The 22,722-nt window shown below is 27.8% G+C and overlaps 2 protein-coding genes across 2 annotated transcripts in view; one reads left to right on the top strand and one right to left on the bottom strand.

The window, feature by feature from the left end:
- LOC111629889 (neuropeptide SIFamide receptor-like) overlaps positions 1-13,884 on the top strand; it is a 74,449-nt gene extending 60,565 nt beyond the window's left edge. The window contains exons 2-3 of the mRNA XM_023373816.1: positions 12,386-12,485; positions 12,574-13,884. Of these exons, the coding sequence (XP_023229584.1) occupies positions 12,386-12,485; positions 12,574-13,297 (824 nt within the window). The 3' untranslated portion in view covers positions 13,298-13,884. The remainder of the gene's footprint in view (positions 1-12,385; positions 12,486-12,573) is intronic.
- Positions 13,885-14,023: 139 nt separating this feature from the next.
- The window catches only part of LOC111629884 (prolyl 4-hydroxylase subunit alpha-1-like), a 32,329-nt gene continuing 23,630 nt past the window's right edge, over positions 14,024-22,722 (bottom strand). Inside the window, exons 6-10 of the mRNA XM_023373810.1 lie at positions 21,984-22,107; positions 16,691-16,752; positions 16,147-16,215; positions 15,687-15,783; positions 14,024-15,310 (exon numbers count right to left, since the gene is read on the bottom strand). Coding sequence (XP_023229578.1) covers positions 15,240-15,310; positions 15,687-15,783; positions 16,147-16,215; positions 16,691-16,752; positions 21,984-22,107 — 423 coding nt within the window. The 3' untranslated portion in view covers positions 14,024-15,239. The remainder of the gene's footprint in view (positions 15,311-15,686; positions 15,784-16,146; positions 16,216-16,690; positions 16,753-21,983; positions 22,108-22,722) is intronic.

A 22,722-nucleotide genomic window follows, 5' to 3' on the forward strand; every position in this document is an offset into this window, starting at 1 on the left:
TAAATAATACTTTTGAATAATTTTAAAAGTACGTAAAGGATGAATGTATCTGGGATTGCAGTAAAATAGAATTTTTGTTATCATTTCCTCTCCTTTTAATATTTATCTTCACCATGATCATATTTTAATCAATAGAACCGGTTGATAAATGTTTAGAACGACCGCTTCTGGCTATATACGAGAAAAATAGGTTAGACTTTTTTTGATTTTAAATAAATTAATTAATACAGATTCTCGATTTTAGTAGTTTCTTGCCCCTGTACATCATACTTTCCCTGATAACAACAGTGTCACACGGGTCATCTATCTAACTCCGGTTTACACAGGTTTTACTGTATCTAAATTAATACCTTTTAAATATTTATTTATGTACATTATCGTTAAATTTTATGTATTCTTATGTATTTCTTTACAAATTTTGTTACTGCTCAGTAAAATTACTATATTATATTATTAAATTTAGTTTTTGGAGAATTCTTTAAAGTTTTAATATCCACGAGATGCAAATGATTCTCTCCGTTGCTTCAATAAACTGTAATCCTTGAATCAAGTTCGGAACGATGAGAGAAAGATAAGACATCGTTTGAGGAAATGACACTCGATAAGTGTTTCGAACAGAAAGTGTAACGAATTTATTAATGTGTGAAATTGTTCATTCCAAGCATTAAATGACTTTGTGGTGTAAAATGTGAATGTAAGTGATCTCATTAATGTGCCCGCATCTTTATAAAACTTTATCTATAAAAGATTTTAAATTAAAATTAGCAATTATCAACATATATTTTTTTCTACAGTGCTCTCAATTTTAGTAGTGTCTTGCCCCTGTACATCATACTTTTCCTGTTAGCAATAGTGTCGTGCCGGAAAGCTATTCAGGAGAAAATTTTTGAATTGAAATTTAAATTCTCTTTCTTACATATAATCTGATTTTTATATTCAGCATATTTAACGTGAAAGTCTAATCTGTCAGAATCTTGGTCTAGCGGCTTATAAAAATACTTCTTTACCATTGGAAGTACAAAGATTTGAACAAAACTGTAGATCTGTTCGATAGATATTTGGAGTATTTTGAAATTTATATAAGAATCGTAGTTTTGAAGGTATTTTATATTTTAAAATTAACTTATAACATCAACAATACAATTGTAGCTCCTGTGGTATTAACCTAAATTTTGGTAAAGATTAATAAAAATGGTGGGATTTTGTGCTTGTTTGGAATCTCAATTCATTATTTTGCCTTTCTAAGGCAAATTATTATATAAATATTAGTTTAATTTTAAGCGTTAACACCTGACGTCCAATGATTACAGGATTACAATTGCAAACTTGTATACTTGATAGCCTAGTTATAAAATTCACTTTTAATATACGAAAATATAATTTCGTATGTTATAGAAATGATAATTATTATAGAGAATTAAATCCTTAAATTTCCATTTCCCTTAATAAATAAATGCTTATATAATGAAAATAATTTCTTTCGAAGGTGTCAAAATAGAATAAAACCTCTCTAACTCGGACTAATTGGAGGGGTAAAGGTTGGTCGTGTTAGAGAAGTGTTTTCTCTGATGACGTGGAAAACGAGAAAGCTGATATATAAGAAGTTTCACTGAGCTTTTGTAGATTATACTGCTGAATTTATTATTACAGAAAATGAACTCATAAAATTCCACGACAGCAAACTACACAGCAGGGAGAAGCTAAAATTCCAGGGGTTTACAATTAGATTATAGAATACAGTATTGCGTGTAAGATTCCATTAGTAGACAGTAAAGTTACATATGTCAATCACTTTTACGATTATAATTTGAGGAATTTTTTACCTGTTTTCTCTCCTCTGCGGATGCCCATGATATACAGCAATGTACTATACTATATATCTTTAGTAACGTACCGAATACAGTAATAATATTGCACGTCATCTCAGAGAAAATGCTCCTTAATTATAATTTTCTATTATCAAGAAATTTTAAATTACTTTACAATTTTTTGAAAATAATTTGTTCGAGTTAAGCAGGGATTTTAATAAAAATGTCTNTTTCTGTTCCTCCCCCAAAAAAAGTTCCAATTCTCAACTGTAATTAAATTGGTTTTATTTCAACTTTTAAGTATCAGTAAAACAAATGAAAAATATAAGGATTATCAATTGTAGACCTAAATATTTACTTTTCTTTAAGGATTATAAACTGGCAGTATTTTAATTTTAAAAGAATTAATCATTTTATGGCTTAAATCCTCATGTATTTTATTTACCGGCATGAATTAATAATCGGATTAATTTCTAGATCATTAGTCATATTTTTGAAAGTATTATTTTACTAACTTTAATAAGGATTTGTTATTTTCCTGTAAACGCAATACGAACTGACACAATGATTCTTATATCAGTTTGTATTGATAGTCTCTGATACTGCTGATGCTGTTGTTGATACTGCTGTTATTATTGTGTGAAAATATCAGAATTGAATATATTTATTAATGAGCCATAGTAATACCTAAATCATAAGTTTTCTTTGTTGTTTAAAGAATTTTTTAAAGTCCATATACAGTAGACCCCCTATAACGCGAAGATACGTTCCTCGTTATACGAATTTCGCGTTGTTGGAATCCTTGGGCTGTGATTGGCTCACGTATTTGACACGTGTGAAGTTTACGGACTACGGCTGTTTGAAAGGTTTTCTTCCATAAAATTAATCGATTCTAGACTAATTCGACTTAACATTTCCAAAATACGTATATATATATTTTTTAAATAATCCGTATAAACTACGCTATAAACAAAAAATTGTACGATTACTTACCGAGTGTGCACCATTCGACATCGCCATTGCTCAAGCTTGTTTTCGTCGCGGAACAACTCAGCAAACCGCGGCCGCGATTTCTGATGTTATTTTTCTGCGAAAACTTCGTTGAACTTTGGAGACATCATTAATATAAATAATTTTTATGGCCGTTGAATAAGAAGTGTTTCTTTCACAAGAAATGTATAAAATTAGTGCTGTATTAGACTTACGGTACCTAATTTACATACTGTACAGATGATAATAAACTGAACTTACTAGCCTAAAATCTCCGTAGCGTGTTGCCAGGTGGCAGAAAGCATATATATAATTATAATAAAGTTACAATAAATTAAGTTAATATATAATTATATATACAGTACCTAATTTATATATAATTAATATATAATTATATGTACAGTACCTAATTTATATATAATTTATATATAATACTGTACAGACGATAGTTAAACTCAACTTACCCGCCTAAACTGTCCGTAGCGTGGCGCTAGACGGCGGAAAATAGTTCGGCTGCTCGTCCGCGATGACGTTTTACCGCGTTTTACGCGCCCCGTTATACGAATACTGACGCAATTTTTTCGCCGCGTCATAGGAATCTACGTTATTGGAACCCGCGTTATAGGGAGGGGTCTACTGTATTTAATGAGGTAGAAACTACCTTATATATTTCACTGAAAAATAAACAGCAGTGCATAATTACATTAACTTTTTACTCTTAATATATTTCAATTGGCAGTGCAAACTACAACAACTAACGTTTGTAAGCTTCATTATAAAGTTTTAAACTTTGATAACGTCATTAATCTTGTTTAACATGTTGCATTAGGATTATTATAAATAAAAAACTAAAGTTATAATAGACTACTTAGAATTCATTTCATGTATTTTATCAATAATTTTGCTTGAATTTTTTTCAGTTAAGTATTATATAATCAATGAAAACAACTATGAAATTTTTATAAGTATTTTACTGTATGCTAGTCATTAAATAATTACATTTAATAATTATAATAGCGCCGGTAATACCCAAGACTTGACTACGGCCGTTCGGTAGTTCGACAGTAGTCAAGTCTTGGGTATTACCAGCGCTATTGCCAAATTGTAGGCAAGTTTCACACTAGTTTAAACCGCAGTTTCTACTGAATCTGAACACCTTCCCACTAAACCTGGCGTAATATCGAGAGTTATTATCTTGAACTCTCGAGATCGTGGTCGTCTCCATTTTGATCAGTAGTCCAATTTGTAAATATACAAATGTTTAATTTCCGAATGATTAAACCATTAAATTCATTATACTTCCAACAAAATCCTGAAAACTTCTTAATCTGATGGTGTTCCAAGTCCTTTCGTGGGTCTGGAACATCGTACTTTGAAAAATTGTACTAACTTTAATGAAAAAATACATTCTGATAAACTTATAGTATATTAATGGAAGAAAGACTCTCCATTACAGAATTACAGTAAAGCTTTTATAATATTGAAAATATACATTATGTTTAATGAGTACAACACTATACAACCTTCTGTTTAAATTAATATTCTTCCGTTGCTTTCTAATTTTCAATATTTACTATTATGATAAGATTTATGTTAATTTAATCTACGTATGTATGCTTAATACTCTTATTCAAATGAAGGCCGAATTCATTGGTTCTCAGAAAACACGTGGTTAAAGATATACAATCAATCCCCATTAAATTTCCACCATTGTTTCTTAGATCATGACAGAAAATTCGGGGTAGCGGTATACGGAGGGGCAATTTAAAGGGGGTTGACTGTACCGAAATGATTATAATAAATCGATTTCGAACAGATCAAGTTTCTACTGCAAGAAAAACACTATAAAAACATGAAAGCATCACTTAGATTTAAAATGAAATGACCTAAAGCCAACAGGCGAGATTACGATGAAATGTCCGTCCAGTTGGTCTTGACAACTAAGCCAATTCCGCTCCAAAAAATGACGGGTTTTTTTGGCTTTAACATCGTTTATTTTTTAAATTTACAATTTAATATTGTTATCTTTAAAGTAATTTTGTAATGGAAAACGCCGGGCTGCAATTTTAATTTATTTAATTTAAAATATATGCTCTCCACCTCAAATTACTACTTGCTCCTGTAAATCACACTTTTCCTTTAACACTAGAGCCTTGCCGTCAAATATCTAACGGCCTTACAGGGGAAACTTTTTGAATTGAAATAACGTGACTTTCGGTTTGTATAGGAAATTCTTATATAGTTAATCGAATCCTCCTGCCCCTAAGTCCCTAAGTTTTCCATATTTATCTACTTTTTCAATATATTGATGAGTATTTCGAACAGTCTATTGAACTTGAAAGCGTTTAATCTTGCTGAAACACTGATAATGAATTACAGTATTGATTACAAATGAATTATTTGGATGAAAGTTTAAGTGCAAAAGTCGAGTTTAATATAAAAGTTTACTAATTCATAATGTTTCAATCAAAACACGTAAAGATTTTAAACAGTAATTTTATGATTTTTAAAGTATAAACGTTCTATCCTTAATCCTTCTTTGAAAATCGACGATAAAGACTATATAAAGTGTAAACTTAAGTGTAGTTCTTGTCACTTCCCCCTGTTCGTTTCAAATTAGTGGCATAAAAATTGTTCCACACTGTTTAAACATTAACAAGGTCTCCAGTCGACGACAGTTTCTTCTTATCTCTCGAATTAACAGTTTCCTTATTTAGATTTTCTTTTCTGTAGTTTAATTTCTCTAATATTTTTAATTTTATGGGACGAAAATAATACTAAATTAAAGTAAAAATAAGAATAACAGCCGAAAACTCCATTTTCTTAATGCTCCTTTCAAAATATTGTTGAGTCTATCTTGACTTGTGTAGTAAATTATATTATTTTTTTTTTTTTCAAATAATTTCGCTAAGTAACTCTAAATTATAGCTTTTAATCGGGAAAATCGAGACAACTGATCAATTTTAAACGGATACGGATGTAGGGGTCATTGAAATATGTACGAAGAGATACGTACAAATTTTGTGACAGGGGGTGGGAGATATTAGTAGAATGACGACGTTCTAAAGATTCTCAAAAGTTTTTGTAGGTGGATAGTGAAAAAAAAAAAACTTAAAACTGGTGTTATCGTATATGAAAGACAGCATAATATGAATAGTAACGATGATACATTTACTTCTAGAACTCTTTCAGTAAGGACGTTCGAGAAAACATTAAAAATAGGATACAATGGAGGTTAAACATCTAGAAAGAAAGCCTAAATAAGGAGGCAATTAACTTAAAAGATAAGGAGGAATTGTTGATACGAGAGGGATTGCTAAAAGGATAACGTAGACCATCGTACATCAAGGAGGAAGATGTAGTTCATTACAAGTTAGAAGTCACGTCGTAGATAGAAACGTGAATGGTTTAATCGATATTAATCTATATATAGGAACTATTACTAATGAAGTCGTAAAATTAAATTCAAAAAATGTATTTAGAACCGGAATTCAAAAATAGGAATTTATAAAAACTAGAATCCATTCGAATTCCTTTATTTAGAACCAATATATTCATCAAGGTTGTTAGCAACAGTATTGAAATTTAAATTAGAGTAACAAATAATGTAGTCAACTTCATTGTATTCAATGTAAATATAAATAAACTCGAACAAAGCAATCTACCAGAAACTTAATACAATTTCAAATAAATAAATACAATTAATAAAATTTATTTTTCTTCCTTTAAATAAATTACAATACGAAATTATAATAAGATTTTCATAAAATTTCACTAATTCTGTTACCATAAGAAAACAAAAAAACACCAACACTACTGTAGTATTTTTATGATATTAATCTTATTTATCTATTTTAAAAAAATAAGAGAAATCATAAGATTAATTTTGAATGAAACATTGAATTTTAACCCAACAAATATACATTTGTTGGGTTAAAATTCAATGTTTTTTTCTTCTTTATCTGGCAGTATAAATGATCAAAACGTTTGTCCTTTTACAAGGAAATACTGTTAAGAAAACTAGAGCAAAGTGATAGATACAAGCTATTTTTCTCCTTTTTTATAAGTGAAATTTATCTTCAATTATACTCTTCAGTTGTGCTTATTACGAAACTTTAGAAAACTTATCTTTATTGTTTATTGATGATCATAAATTTTACTAAACTATAACTTTAAATATGCTAATAAACTAGGGACTTATTTTTTTTTCTTTATTCTTTAAAGAAACTAGAAAAAAAAAACGCTTTTGTTCCTTCTAAAACTTGCATAATAAGTATGCTAATACCCTTATTTATTAATATTTTTTTTATCTCCTGATCCCGTCAATCTTTATTATTTAGATCAATGGATTGGGAAGATAAATTACCGAATGTATAGTTTAGCCGTGTTTTTAAATGTAGTAAGATGTGGACTTCGTTGTTATTTAAAGATTAGCCATTGAAATAATGATTTTCCAACAGATAAAACAGGAGGAGAGAGAGAAATCTGTCTATTGTTAGATAATTTCGAGTGCCATATCTATTACAATTTCGTGGCTTTCTTCTGAATGAGACAAATTATTTTGATTTTATATGGGAAAGAAATTTGTCTTTTTATCTACAATTTGATGTTCCAATGGTCTAAAAATACTTCAACGTCACAAGAAAGGTATAAGGAGAAAATGAGAACGATTGAGAGCTTCATCACTTCTCCAAGACCGTATTTATTTGTCCATCAACCGTTAGAAACCCCAGCTTTAAAGATTGTTAGAAGAGGAAATTACTAAAGTTTTTCAGAAATTACAGAACAGTTTAAATTTCCCTTTCTTTTTTTATTGTTAACGAACAGTTAAAACCGTTTGATCCTTGTTATCGTAGCTATAATTTGCTCCCCCCTTTTTTATTTATTCTCCATAATTATTTTTCTCTTTATTATTTGCTATTAAATTTTTGAATAGATCCAACGAAAACTTTCGCTATTTATGCCAATTATTTCTTTACAAATTAAATTATGTTTTTCTTATAAATTTCCTTAAAATTATTTTGATAATATTAATAGAAGGATATTAATATCTTCGTAATAAAACAAATTTTTTTTAACCTATTCTAATTTTTTTTCCTTATAATAATATTTTTTCTGTGGATAGTTTTTTTTAATTATGGGCACAAGCAAGCTAAAATAATTTTAATTAACATAAGCGTATGAATTTTCTACCGTGTTTTTATTAATTTTTTTTTTTATTTTTACAATTAAAAAGTAAAAGAATATGAAAAAATTCAGTTTGTTTTATAAAATATAAGTGAAAGTAATGTTACATTCCAAAGAAAGCATTTCACTTATGTCAAAAATGTCTTCAAGTTTCTAAACGAATAATTTTCTAGAATTGTAACGAGAATAAAATAATTAATTTCGCTTATTATTTACAACGTTTAAGAATTCAAATATCATTTTTATAGAAAAATAACACCTCTAATTTATGCCTTCTAATTATAATAGAAAGATGAAACTTCGACGACACTTAATCCAGATGATAATGCATTTTAATGATGTTTTAGGAGGTGGGCCAACCCCTACAACTCTCTCCAATCCCGAAAATCAGATAAACACTGTATAAATGTATGTGTATGTACTGTAGTGTTGTATATGGTACAGTACAGGTGGAATCACCCAACTACATGCTTCACTGTAACGACTTAATTGGCTTAATATTTTATGCTACGAAGGAATTTAACAATAATTTTAAGGTCTTTCGAGTTCAAATTATTCAATAATAAGTGGGAAACCTGTTCGAAAAAGTTTCCTGTTTACGCTTTTATAATGAATATAAGTTAAATACTTTATACAATTTAAATATTCGTCCTTGATCGCAAACTTATTCACATAAATAAGCGACGTACCTTTATATTAAAACCGCTTCAAAAGATGTCTTTGAAGAACGAATTTTAAAGGGTTTTTTTCTTTCCTTCGTAAGAATATTTCTGAATAAAAACTTATTTTATTCATTTTAAGTATTCGTGCGATGTTTACAGCTGATGTATACTTTGTTAGAATCACTCACGGAGCAATATGTACTGTACTGTACTGTACATTAATAGCGCAGGGCCCATTAATTAATGAAATAATTATCAAATAAATATTTATTATTTAAATGCGAATCGTAACATAAATTAATTAAAATTAATAAATGCAATTACGATAGAAAAATAGGTAAAAAAAAAAACAAAAGGAAATTACTTCGCTATCAGTTATTAAAATACTTAACAGACTTTGTCTTGTGTGTGTGTAATTTGACAAAAATTCTCTAATGATGATTACTTTGCAGCATTAAAAATAGAAAAGTACATCTTAGATAATTACACGCCTGCAAGAATGTCAGTCCAATATAATTTTAGTATCAAGTTTATTAGTAATTGATATAGAAAAACACCAAATTTATTATTATATAAAAAAAAAAAAAATGTTACTCGAATATAATTTCGGTATCGGTTTATATTCTCTCGTTAATTTAGTAATTTACGCCCATTATCTTTGTATCGAGTATGAATAATAGTCGAGTCGATGGACATAGATACAGGTAATGAATGATTGAACTCTTCGAATAACCCAACACACTACTCTATGCGTGTGAATGAATTTGCAGTTAACGACTATCCGCTCACTAATGCATATAGGTATATATAATCGTTATATTATACAAAGGAAGCAGATTAATGACGTAGAACTAGCTCATCCGATCCGTCGCATCGCGTTTATAGGTGTTTGTTTGTTTATCTTATGAATGTAGGATTATACAATTATATACAGGATGATAAATGGTTGTCACGCACGCGAAGAACGACAAAAATATATTGAAGATAACCAACAACCTGATGAACCGATTACATTACGAAAAGTTCTAAACGTTTCTCCAAAGGCCATCAGAGAAGTACCTAGATGCTATCGGTTTAACCATTAACACCGCCATTACACTATAGCTTTTTGTCTAGTATCTGATAGAACGGTTATAGAAATCTTTACTTAATTAGATGCGGCTCAATTCTAGTTAATAAGACTATTGTTTTTATTACCCTATCCCAACCCAACCTCATTAATCCCTATCCCCTGAAAAGCTCGAGAAACACCCTTTTTTTTGGGGAAGGTATGGGATTGATGAGGTTGATTCGGAGGCACGTACCTCTAGTCTATTTATAAAAATGTAAATAAACCAAATTAAATTTGAATATATAAATAGATTAAATGGCCATTAAGGATAGATAAAGTTGAATAAGATATCGATTTAATTTGCTATTATGATAATTTAAGAGAGAAGTTGGAACCCTCGTCTTTCGCTTAAACGTTTTTATATTTGTCAGGGAAAAATAGATTTTTATCTTCATATTCTTTACGGGATTATGATAAATATTGAGATGATAGAACTTAATAAAATTACTAAATTAATTCAAAGTTAATTGAAATATCGAATTTGATTAAATTTATCGGAAAAATTATATCAGAATTTTATACATAATTATCCAATTTCAATTCTGTAATTAAATTTAAAACCTAATTACTTGGCTTTTTTTTTACTAATGGATCGATCGGAGAAAATAAAACAAATTTTTTTCCTAAGACACTTTTAATTTGTGTGTGTAAAAAAAAGTATTGATTTCTTCCAACGCTTCAATTAATCAATTAATTCGTTACAGACAAAAATTAGTTTTATTTTATTTCTATCCGCAAATCTATTATCTGGAGTAGTTATCATTTTCTGTTATTGTTACGTGTAACTAGAGGATCTCGAGCCAATCTCCTTCACCACCGGAAGCCATAGGTTACACCCATATCCATTAAAAGAAATCCAACACCGTAAATGCCAACCATATTGACAATTTTTTCCTTATTCCATTTAGTTTATTTCCAGGCTGATCTAATTAAACAAAATCGTGTCAACAATAAGTTTTGTTCGGTTGTATCAATAATTCGTTTGTTTATTCGAAAGCGAATTACTAATTTATATTCATTATTTCTTTTAACAACTTTGTATATTATTAATTCTACAATATCCATTTGTATTCATTTATTTAACCCTTACAAAATTGGTAGGGTCCGTATAGATGTGTATTCGAATCTTTAATTTACGTATATAGTCTATTTATTATTACAATAAACACTCGAATGACACTTACCATTGCAAAGAACTCCCGAAACTCTGCAATAATGCAACGCAACAATAGGAAAAACTGTCAAGAGGGGTGGACTTTCTATAGGAAAACTGGTCACTACAGTCGACCCCCCTATAATACTGTTGATTATTCCGTTTTATGTGAATTCCATGTTGTACGAGTTACTTAGATTTTACAAATACGTGTGTCAGGTTGCGAACGGCTCACGTATTTGTAAAATCTAAGTGACTCATACAACATGGAATTCATATAAAACGGAATAATCAACAGTATTCAAATTGAATAAATCGATGTTCGTTACACACCCAAATTTAATTTTAACGAATTGGCAAAATAACTAAAAACCCGAAAGTTATATAAATTGACTAATATAAAACTTAATCACCTTATAATCTAGTAAATAGTCCACCATTTTGATTAACAAAGTCAACGTTTTTTTTTTAATAATCTCCGCCTATTCGACGAGACATAATTCATAAAGTAAATCAAATTAATCTGAGAAAATCATAATTTTAATAACATATTTAATTTCCTCTTTTTATATACTGCCTTAATTAATATCCACTGATTAATTTTACTTTCTTATTAAAATTTAAGCGAGTTAAACACGTAAGAAACATTAAAAAAAAAATCAACCCTCCTCCTTCAAGTTTCTAAACGAATAATTTTCTAGAATTGTAACGAGAATAAAATAATTAATTTCGCTTATTATTTACAACGTTTAAGAATTCAAATATCATTTTTATAGAAAAATAACACCTCTAATTTATGCCTTCTAATTATAATAGAAAGATGAAACTTCGACGACACTTAATCCAGATGATAATGCATTTTAATGATGTTTTAGGAGGTGGGCCAACCCCTACAACTCTCTCCAATCCCGAAAATCAGATAAACACTGTATAAATGTATGTGTATGTACTGTAGTGTTGTATATGGTACAGTACAGGTGGAATCACCCAACTACATGCTTCACTGTAACGACTTAATTGGCTTAATATTTTATGCTACGAAGGAATTTAACAATAATTTTAAGGTCTTTCGAGTTCAAATTATTCAATAATAAGTGGGAAACCTGTTCGAAAAAGTTTCCTGTTTACGCTTTTATAATGAATATAAGTTAAATACTTTATACAATTTAAATATTCGTCCTTGTTCGCAAACTTATTCACATAAATAAGCGACGTACCTTTATATTAAAACCGCTTCAAAAGATGTCTTTGAAGAACGAATTTTAAAGGGTTTTTTTCTTTCCTTCGTAAGAATATTTCTGAATAAAAACTTATTTTATTCATTTTAAGTATTCGTGCGATGTTTACAGCTGATGTATACTTTGTTAGAATCACTCACGGAGCAATATGTACTGTACTGTACTGTACATTAATAGCGCAGGGCCCATTAATTAAAAAATTATGATAATAAATTTACATTATTTATATTTTACAGCTTGGCTTATGGGTTGGTTTATGTGCAAAATGGTTTCCTATCTACAAGGAGTTTCAGTCAATGCTTCTATCAACACGTTAGTGGCTATATCGGTGGATAGGTAAGCAAATTTATCATCGTCTCTACCTCTTATCGCTTAAACCTACTTTAAAGAATTTGGTCGATAACGGTTATTTCCATTGGTACAGGTTCTTGGCCATTTGTTACCCATTAAAATGGCAACTGACTCGTAGAAGCGCTCGGCAAATGATCATCGTTATTTGGATATTTTCGCTGTTGATCACGTTGCCTTGGGCAATTTATTTTCGACAATCACCTATCCATTCGAGTGCACCGGACATTCAAATATGTTCCGAAATATGGCCACATTATCAATCGGAAAAACTTTATTTCCTAATTGCGAATCTGTGTCTCAGCTACATTCTACCACTTTGCCTAATCACGGCCTGTTACGTGGCAATATGGTGTCGTGTGTGGAAAAGAAGCATCCCCGGTGAAGCTAAAGCTGCCAACAAAGACATAGTCCAGCGCTCAAAACTTAAAGTAGTCAAGATGATGTTAGTCGTAGTGGTGATTTTCATATTGTCTTGGCTTCCTTTATACATTATCTTCGCTCGAATAAAACTAGGAGGACCTATAGACGAAGACAGTTGGCAGGAGAAAGTGATTTTAATAGCGGCACCAATAGCTCAATGGTTGGGAGCTTCTAACAGTTGCATAAATCCAGTTCTGTACGCTTACTTCAATCATAAATTTCGGCGCGGATTCGTCGCTATTATAAAGAGTAGAAGGTGTTGCGGGACTTTGAAATACGACACTAGAAGTAAAAACAGCACAACTTTGAAATCTCAATATAAAGTTAATTCACGTTACGATACACAGTGCGATTATCTCTCTTCGTCCGCAGTTTGAAATCGTGTCGATCTGTTAATGGTTAACATATCAATTTTGATGTCGTCACTTTTAAAAATGTGCTAAAGACAAGAAAAATATAAATCTTGAATGTAGAATATTTCGTAAAACGAAAAACATCCTCATCTTCATTTTCTTTTTGTGAATTTCGTGGGGATATTTAGGGAACTTTCTACTATATTTAATGTTATTCAAACGTGTGCGTGTGTTTGGAATCCTTCCATCTTAAGTCAAACGAGCTTAAAGTTGAATGGAATCGTGGAGAATGTGAAGCATATTCATATTTTCATATTGTCAAATAATATGAGCAGTTTTATAAATAATTCTAATTTACCAGTTAGAATTGTATAAATATTAATATTGTAAATGTAATATATTTGTGATCTAAATAGTAAAATATATATGAGCTTTAGGACATCTTCATTTTAACTAAAAAATCACCCATTACCATGAATGGTAAATAACGAGATCCTATATAATATCAATAACTGCCAATCAATAAAATTTCCCTTTCATCCAGAATACTCGAGGGAAAGAAGTGCATTAGACTCTATATAATCTCAATGAATAGAATATATAGACCAATATAATGATATAGATTCAATAACTAACCTATCAATAAATATTGATTCCAAGCCTTAATTTCCAAGAAATAATTTTAAAAAAATGAAAGAAAAATATAAAAAATTTAAGTAATTCATTGTAACAGAATTCAATTCAAATTAATTTTATTCAGGGAAAAAATGTTTTATTTCTTTCTATGAAAAATCTCCTGGAAAACAAATGTAGACGTTTATATTTTAAAATACATACTGGCATTTGTTGAATAACACATCAAAGACAGTCATACATAAATGGCACAAAAATTTCAACATAAGCCAGATAACAAAAAGAACGTAACAACATGTACACATAATTAATGTAGAGAAATTTATCTTACATTCTTTTCTTTAAAATAATTTATGGAACAGTCAGACACATATGAAATACTTCTTTTTGTAAGCGTATAAAAAAAAACGGATTGGAATAGATTGCTATTAAATCTTTTTTTTCCAGCTAAATAATATTATTTTAACAAAACAATTCAATCCATTTGAATCTTGTACTCTTCTTAAACTTCTTTTTCCTATTATTTTTTTTATAAATATATTTCCAGATTAACAATTAAATTATCAAAATTGAATAATCTGTGGTAGAAGTAAAAATAATGATATGACTTTGACAATTAATTCATAGGAACAAAATTTAAGTAATATGGAAAACAGCATGTATAAATTTTATAAACATTTAAATGAATAATTCTCATATTGTCAAAATACAGATATAATTGACTATAAACCACAATTTTAATATATCACCATAGTTTTTGGAATTTTTAGTCGGAGGTGACATTTTTTTCTTTACTTTGGATTCGAGATAGCTGCCAATTTCCATGGATACTACCGAGATGCAAAGTCTATAAAAAACATTTTTCTATACAGACTGTATTGGAAGGCACTTGTCATGGAATTGGATATTGCTTTATTATAGTGTTTAGTCATTTTACTTAATTTTAAACAGACTTATTTAAAACTTAATATTGTTTTCCAACAAATAGAATAAAAAATATTAATTCAAAATAAAAAAAATAGGTATAATTGATATGCATAATCATGTATACAATATTTTGATCATATATTCAAATAAAATGTGCATTTGTGTAAGTTCTCCATATACTCAGATCATCTTAATAGCATTGAGAAGGAAACGAGGAAACATGCTTTTAACGCACGATGCAATAATCTGGAATGACATTTTCTTGATGATAACGCAAAGTATTGTTTACGAAAAAACAAAAAAGCAACAAAATTAATTATCGCTTATCTGGATAAATCCGAATATTGCTTAGCCATATAAACTAACATTCTTTAAGCGGGATATATTATGAAAAATGAACTAATATTTAATCGGTGAAACGAAGTCCACACTGTCGACGAAACTCTTGACCTCTTTCGTGCATCCATTTATTCGAAACTGAAAATAGATTATTTAAGATTATCATCTTTTAAATTTATTCAAAATTAATTATAAACTAAAATTTGACTATTCTTTCATATTTAAATTATTATTGATTATCTTTTGAATTACTTTCGGATAATTATTATTTGAAAGTTGCAAGAATATTTTAATAAGCAAAAAATTTTTTATCAGATTTTTGATATCAGTCTGGGGTGTGGTCATTATAATACTCCAGAGAAAGGTCAAAGAAACCATAGCTTTCAATTACTTCATTTATTATCATCTGATAACATAATAAAAGAAAAAGGAAAAAAATATCCTATTATGATAATTTATGAACTTAAATTTAATAAGTTTCAAAATTTTTATCAAGAAATTCTAATTATTTTACCCCATTTAGAACCAGCTAATACAGGACATGCGGCATGCCTTGTAAGCATATCGCCTTCTCCATTCTTATGCAAATTATACCAAAATGCAGCAGAACCCTGAGAAATAAAAAAAGTTATTAATAATACATTAAAAATGCTAATTAATGTTTCAATTTAATTTAAAACAAAATGAAAGATAACAAAATTAAGAAATATCTAAAAGTTAATTAAAAAGAGATTAAAATAATTAATTCACAGTAGACATAGACGAATGGAAAAGTTTTGATGGATATTACGCAGACTTTTAATGATCAATCATATTTTCATACTGATTTATATTTAGTAAGATTTAATTAATTACTTAGCTAATACTTCAGCATTTCTGTTTTAAAATTTATACTCCTATGATTTCAGTTTAATATCTGATTATGAAAGAAGAAATCATAAATATGATCTATTATATAAATGGAATAAACATACCTTTTTAGGCCACATTGCAACTCCTATTTGTGGAAATACTGTACCGCCACCAGCTTCAACATCACTCATCTGAATACAAAACAAAATTAATATAAACAATGCAAATAAAATACAGTAGAGTCTCAATTTAACAGACTAATTGGGGAGAAGGAATGTTCGTTATTGGTTAAATCAAATGCTTTAAAAACATATGTTAATAATAAACTTACAAAGTACAGAATGAATTAAAATGTTGTTATAATACATAAGTGCAAATAAAATGTTATGATAATGTTCATTAGGTAATTTATAGGATAATTTTTTGTCCAATAAATGAAGCGTACTCTAAGTACTTGTGATTTATCAGACAAATGCCTACTAATAACTTTAGTATCTATTAATTTTAAGTTCTAGTAAACTAATACAGTTTTTAAACAATAATTAAACAATAAATAAGTAATAAAGGTATTTGATAGAAAAATAAATCTTTTAAATAATTATTATTAATTAAATGAAGGAAAAATGTTATTAGTTTGATAAAGTAAGGAAAACTGAAAACACTTACATAATTAAGCCAAGTTGCTATTCTGTTGCCCGTTCCTAAACTTTTAAAAGCATTTTTTTCTTCTCTCTATAAACGAAATTATATAAATTATTTTAATTTAAATTAAACTACTTAATATATGACTAGATTAGATTATTTATATATTTTATTACAGTACATATAATTGTTTATAAATAAATAAAATACATAGGACATTAGCATTTAGTGTGAAAATGGACTATTACTTTAGGAAAAAAAGTTCATTTTCATACTAAAAAGTTTAATTTATTCTGTATAAAAATTAAACTCTTAATGCTTAAACAAGTTACTGTATAATCTTATTTGGATAGGAAAAAAATATTAATGCTGAATAATAATATACTTTAGATGCTATATAGAAACTGAAAAAAAATATTCAAGTAGTTGACTAAATCTGATATGGATTTTCCTCATTTATAATGGAATTAGATACCTTACTGGCAGATAATATCCTAAATTCCAATAACTTCTCTAAGCCAAACTAACATCAAAGAACATCCATTATTATTCAAAACTGACTGTTTAACATATTAATTACTCTGAGTTCACAATTTTTAATTACAATTATTTAATATTCATTATTACAGATTAAATTAAGATAAATTCTTAATTTAATCTTTATTAAAATTTTGATACTTCTTACAACTAAAAATGGAAACAAAATCATTTACATTATTGCTTAATCATTAACATAGCAGGAAAAAATTACATTGCAGATTGCACTAAAATGACTTATTTCCATTAAAAATAATTAATAAACAATAGAAATTCACAATCTTCATATTATGTCTTTCCCTCCTCAAACAAAAAGTATACAACACTACTAATAGTAACAATCAGTTTTTATAATTTATTAGAAATGTCAATTATTTCTAATATGCAGTAGTATAAAATATCATCATCTGATCATGACATTTTGTCTAGATTACTATTATATAATATTGTAATAAAATTACAATGCAAAGAAATTCAGAAAATCTCAAATTTAAATTATAGTAGTAGACGTATCTAAAATATTCAGGACTATTCTTTCAAGCTGAAATATTTTTCTTATTAGAAGAAAATGACTGTAATGAGTGATTTTGAATTATTCACTAAGACTTCAAAAATATTTTTTTGTATTTTGTCTTCAGTATTGCGCTTTCAAAGATATTGTATATTTTTGAATTAAGTTACATCATTAATTAATTAAAATTCTAACATAAGAAATCCAGCAACAAGTTGCATAACTTTCCCGGCAAAAAACATTTAAAATTGCATAAGGAACGTCTGTTATAATATTTTATTTTTAAAATCTTTTTATTTCTTGTCTTGTTATTTGGCAGTTTGCTTCAATCAATATCTTTATTTTGTCTTCATCAGCTTCAACTGGCCGTCTAGAATGTGGTGCATCTTCATTATTGAAATCGCAAGAATAAAATTTTGTGAACCAGTTTTGGCATTGTCATTCTGTTAACACATCTTCTCCATACATGTCACACAATTTTTTCTTGCTCGAATGGCATTCTTACCTTTTTAGTAAAAAACAAAAAGCAAAATATGCCAAAAATGCTGCTTTTGATTTTCCATATTTGATGGGACACCAAAAACAACAATTGCAAAGAATCAAACAAAATTTTTTACAGATAAGCCTTGAAATGTCAGTTGTCAAAATATATAATGACAATACGATTTAGAATAAAGTTGGNTATTATGGATTTTCCTCATTTATAATGGAATTAGATACCTTACTGGCAGGTAATATCCTAAATTCCAATAACTTCTCTAAGCCAAAATAACATCAAAGAACATCTATTATTATTCAAAACTGACTGTTTAACATATTAATTACTCTGAGTTCACAATTTTTAATTACAATTATTTAATATTCATTATTACAGATTAAATTAAGATAAATTCTTAATTTAATCTTTATTAAAATTTTGATACTTCTTACAACTAAAAATGGAAACAAAATCATTTACATTATTGCTTAATCATTAACATAGTAGGAAAAAATTACATTGCAGATTGCACTAAAATGACTTATTTCCATTAAAAATAATTAATAAACAATAGAAATTCACAATCTTCATATTATGTCTTTCCCTCCTCAAACAAAAAGTATACAACACTACTAATAGTAACAATCAGTTTTTATAATTTATTAGAAATGTCAATTATTTCTAATATGCAGTAGTATAAAATATCATCATCTGATCATGACATTTTGTCTAGATTACTATTATATAATATTGTAATAAAATTACAATGCAAAGAAATTCAGAAAATCTCAAATTTAAATTATAGTAGTAGACGTATCTAAAATATTCAGGACTATTCTTTCAAGCTGAAATATTTTTCTTATTAGAAGAAAATGACTGTAATGAGTGATTTTGAATTATTCACTAAGACTTCAAAAATATTTTTTTGTATTTTGTCTTCAGTATTGCGCTTTCAAAGATATTGTATATTTTTGAATTAAGTTACATCATTAATTAATTAAAATTCTAACATAAGAAATCCAGCAACAAGTTGCATAACTTTCCCGGCAAAAAACATTTAAAATTGCATAAGGAACGTCTGTTATAATATTTTATTTTTAAAATCTTTTTATTTCTTGTCTTGTTATTTGGCAGTTTGCTTCAATCAATATCTTTATTTTGTCTTCATCAGCTTCAACTGGCCATCTAGAATGTGGTGCATCTTCATTATTGAAATCGCAAGAACGAAATTTTGTGAACCAGTTTTGGCATTGTCATTCTGTTAACACATCTTCTCCATACATGTCACACAATTTTTTCTTGCTCGAATGGCATTCTTACCTTTTTAGTAAAAAACAAAAAGCAAAATATGCCAAAAATGCTGCTTTTGATTTTCCATATTTGATGGGACACCAAAAACAACAATTGCAAAGAATCAAACAAAATTTTTTACAGATAAGCCTTGAAATGTCAGTTGTCAAAATATATAATGACAATACGATTTAGAATAAAGTTGGTGTGTAAAAATACAACTAATCTCTCCGGTGGTAAAAAACAAAATTACTTTCTGAACAACCAAATATAACAGCTGAGGAAGTAAAAATAGTCTAGAAAAATTTGTCAGTATTTGATTGTTTGTTTGATAAATTTCAATTTTGAGTGAGTATATTTTATATATTCAAGATTTTATCAATCAAATACATAATTTTCAACACATTTTGTTATATAAAGAAATTTTTAAAAACATCTGACATCATTTTTAAACAATTTGCATACGTATAGGTGGAGAAGAACCATAAAGAAAGGTTGACTCTGCTAGTGCTAATTGTGTTCCAGTGATTGTGAATGGATTTCAGTATGACTTCGAAAGTAACTTTTGATATTTTGTTCTCAATACTGTATAAATATATTTCATTCTGGATTCTTAATCTTTATTTTTGCTCTCTCTATCCAAAAGTATTTTTAATAATTAAAATAATTCAGAAATTTCTATAAAAAAAATTAATGATAAGAAATTGGACTGTCTTTCATCGTTAAATTTATTTGTTTGATAAATTAAACAAGTACTTTCGACATTTTCAGAATGTCTTCCTTGGGTGAAAAAAGAATACATAAAATTCAATAGATAGTACAATTTCTTATGTATAGTATATTTGGTGTTGTAAGTGAGAATATAAAGTTTTATAATTAATGATAATAATTTAAGATAATAACATATTTTTATTAGAACAATCTAATCACTTTACAGCTAAAATCAAAGTATAGTATCTGTTATTAGAACAATCTTTTTGAAATCAACCACTCACCACACTGCGATATAGTTAATCACATGCACTGAACCAATTATGGTGTGTAGATAACAAATTCAAATAAAAATGAATGTTTTCAAACTCCTTTGATGATTTCTAAAAGAACATTCAAAAACGAACGTTTTTGAATGTTCTTTTAGAAATCATCAAATAAACTATAACTGATTCTTATTAAACAATGATGTTACTATTAAAGAATGTTTATATATAAAAAATCCTGTTATAATTAATTAGCATTTAGTGTGAAAATGGACTATTACTTTAGGAAAAAAAGTTCATTTTCATACTAAAAAGTTTAATTTATTCTGTATAAAAATTAAACTCTTAATGCTTAAACAAGTTACTGTATAATCTTATTTGGATAGGAAAAAAATATTAATGCTGAATAATAATATACTGTAGATGCTATATAGAAACTGAAAAAAAATATTCAAGTAGTTGACTAAATCTGATATTATGGATTTTCCTCATTTATAATGGAATTAGATACCTTACTGGCAGGTAATATCCTAAATTCCAATAACTTCTCTAAGCCAAAATAACATCAAAGAACATCTATTATTATTCAAAACTGACTGTTTAACATATTAATTGCTCTGAGTTCACAATTTTTAATTACAATTATTTAATATTCATTATTACAGATTAAATTAAGATAAATTCTTAATTTAATCTTTATTAAAATTTTGATACTTCTTACAACTAAAAATGGAAACAAAATCATTTACATTATTGCTTAATCATTAACATAGCAGGAAAAAATTACATTGCAGATTGCACTAAAATGACTTATTTCCATTAAAAATAATTAATAAACAATAGAAATTCACAATCTTCATATTATGTCTTTCCCTCCTCAAACAAAAAGTATACAACACTACTAATAGTAACAATCAGTTTTTATAATTTATTAGAAATGTCAATTATTTCTAATATGCAGTAGTATAAAATATCATCATCTGATCATGACATTTTGTCTAGATTACTATTATATAATATTGTAATAAAATTACAATGCAAAGAAATTCAGAAAATCTCAAATTTAAATTATAGTAGTAGANATAAAATATAAAAATTTAAAACATGTTCAAATATATTGAAATTCTCAGAACATTAACTTTAATTCCTGGCATTTCTATTTGTTTAGTTTTTAATGCTTCATTTAATGGTATGAATATTTATTTTTGTTATGTTTTTCAACTTTATTGTAATGCAATAAAATGATGATATTGTATTATGTTTCAAAATTTTCTTACAGATATAATTTAAAATGCTTGTATCTATTTCAGTTTTTGTTTCTTGTATTTGAAGTTGTAAAATTCTGATATAACATTTTTGATATGACTTTTTTATTAATGTTACTATTTTTTACTGTTTCGGGACAACAGAGTAAGAGTCATTTCAGTTATTTAGCAAATATCTATAGATATTTTGATATATTTTGAAGTTTATACAAGATAGTTGTATAGAGACTTGCATGAATGTCATCTCACATGACCAAACCATCATTGTTCTGTCTCTTGTGCCATACTTGTGCCATGTGTTGTTCATGGAGGTGTATAGTTTGGCTTGCATCTAATTGTTTATCATGTATAGATGGCAAAACATGTATTTTACTTTCCAGACTCTATTATATATAACAGAAAAAAAATATGGGAACATTTTTACATTTTTGGATTCAAAAAACTTAAAACATCAAGAAATGCAAAAACATTTACAGGTTTTTTTCTGTATGTATGGATGTGTTGGGGCATGATTTTCTTCACCCAATTTAAAGCTTAATAATCCCAACTTTTATCAAAAATTTCTGAAATTTTGCAGGAAGGTTTGTGGGCCTATATTAGGGGATCATGCTATTAAATTTTGGTAGTTAAAAGTTGAGGGGGTCATGGGTCATATCTCAAGTAGGGTTGGACTTAATGACAATTTTACTCATTATTAGCATTTACAATTTTTTATAAAATCATCCCAACCCTCAAAATAAAGCTTTTCACCATTTTATAATTAAAAATATGAAAAGTTTTTTAAATAAAATATCATAATAGATGGTACCACACGTGGTTTAAATGTTGCTGGAAAAGTTCAGTAACTCGTTACTTGATTTTTTACAAGGTTATTTAACTACTCTCACTAGTTAGGACAGGGGTGGCCAATAGTTTTTGCCCCTGGGCCAAATTGGAAAGAAAACTTTTTTCATGGGCTGAACCAGAGGCTGCCGTAGGAAAATTTTGAGCTGGTGAGA

This window comes from Centruroides sculpturatus, unplaced genomic scaffold, assembly GCF_000671375.1.
Source record: "Centruroides sculpturatus isolate CEXI.00-Female unplaced genomic scaffold, Cexi_2.0 scaffold642, whole genome shotgun sequence".
NCBI classification, from domain to species: domain Eukaryota; kingdom Metazoa; phylum Arthropoda; class Arachnida; order Scorpiones; family Buthidae; genus Centruroides; species Centruroides sculpturatus.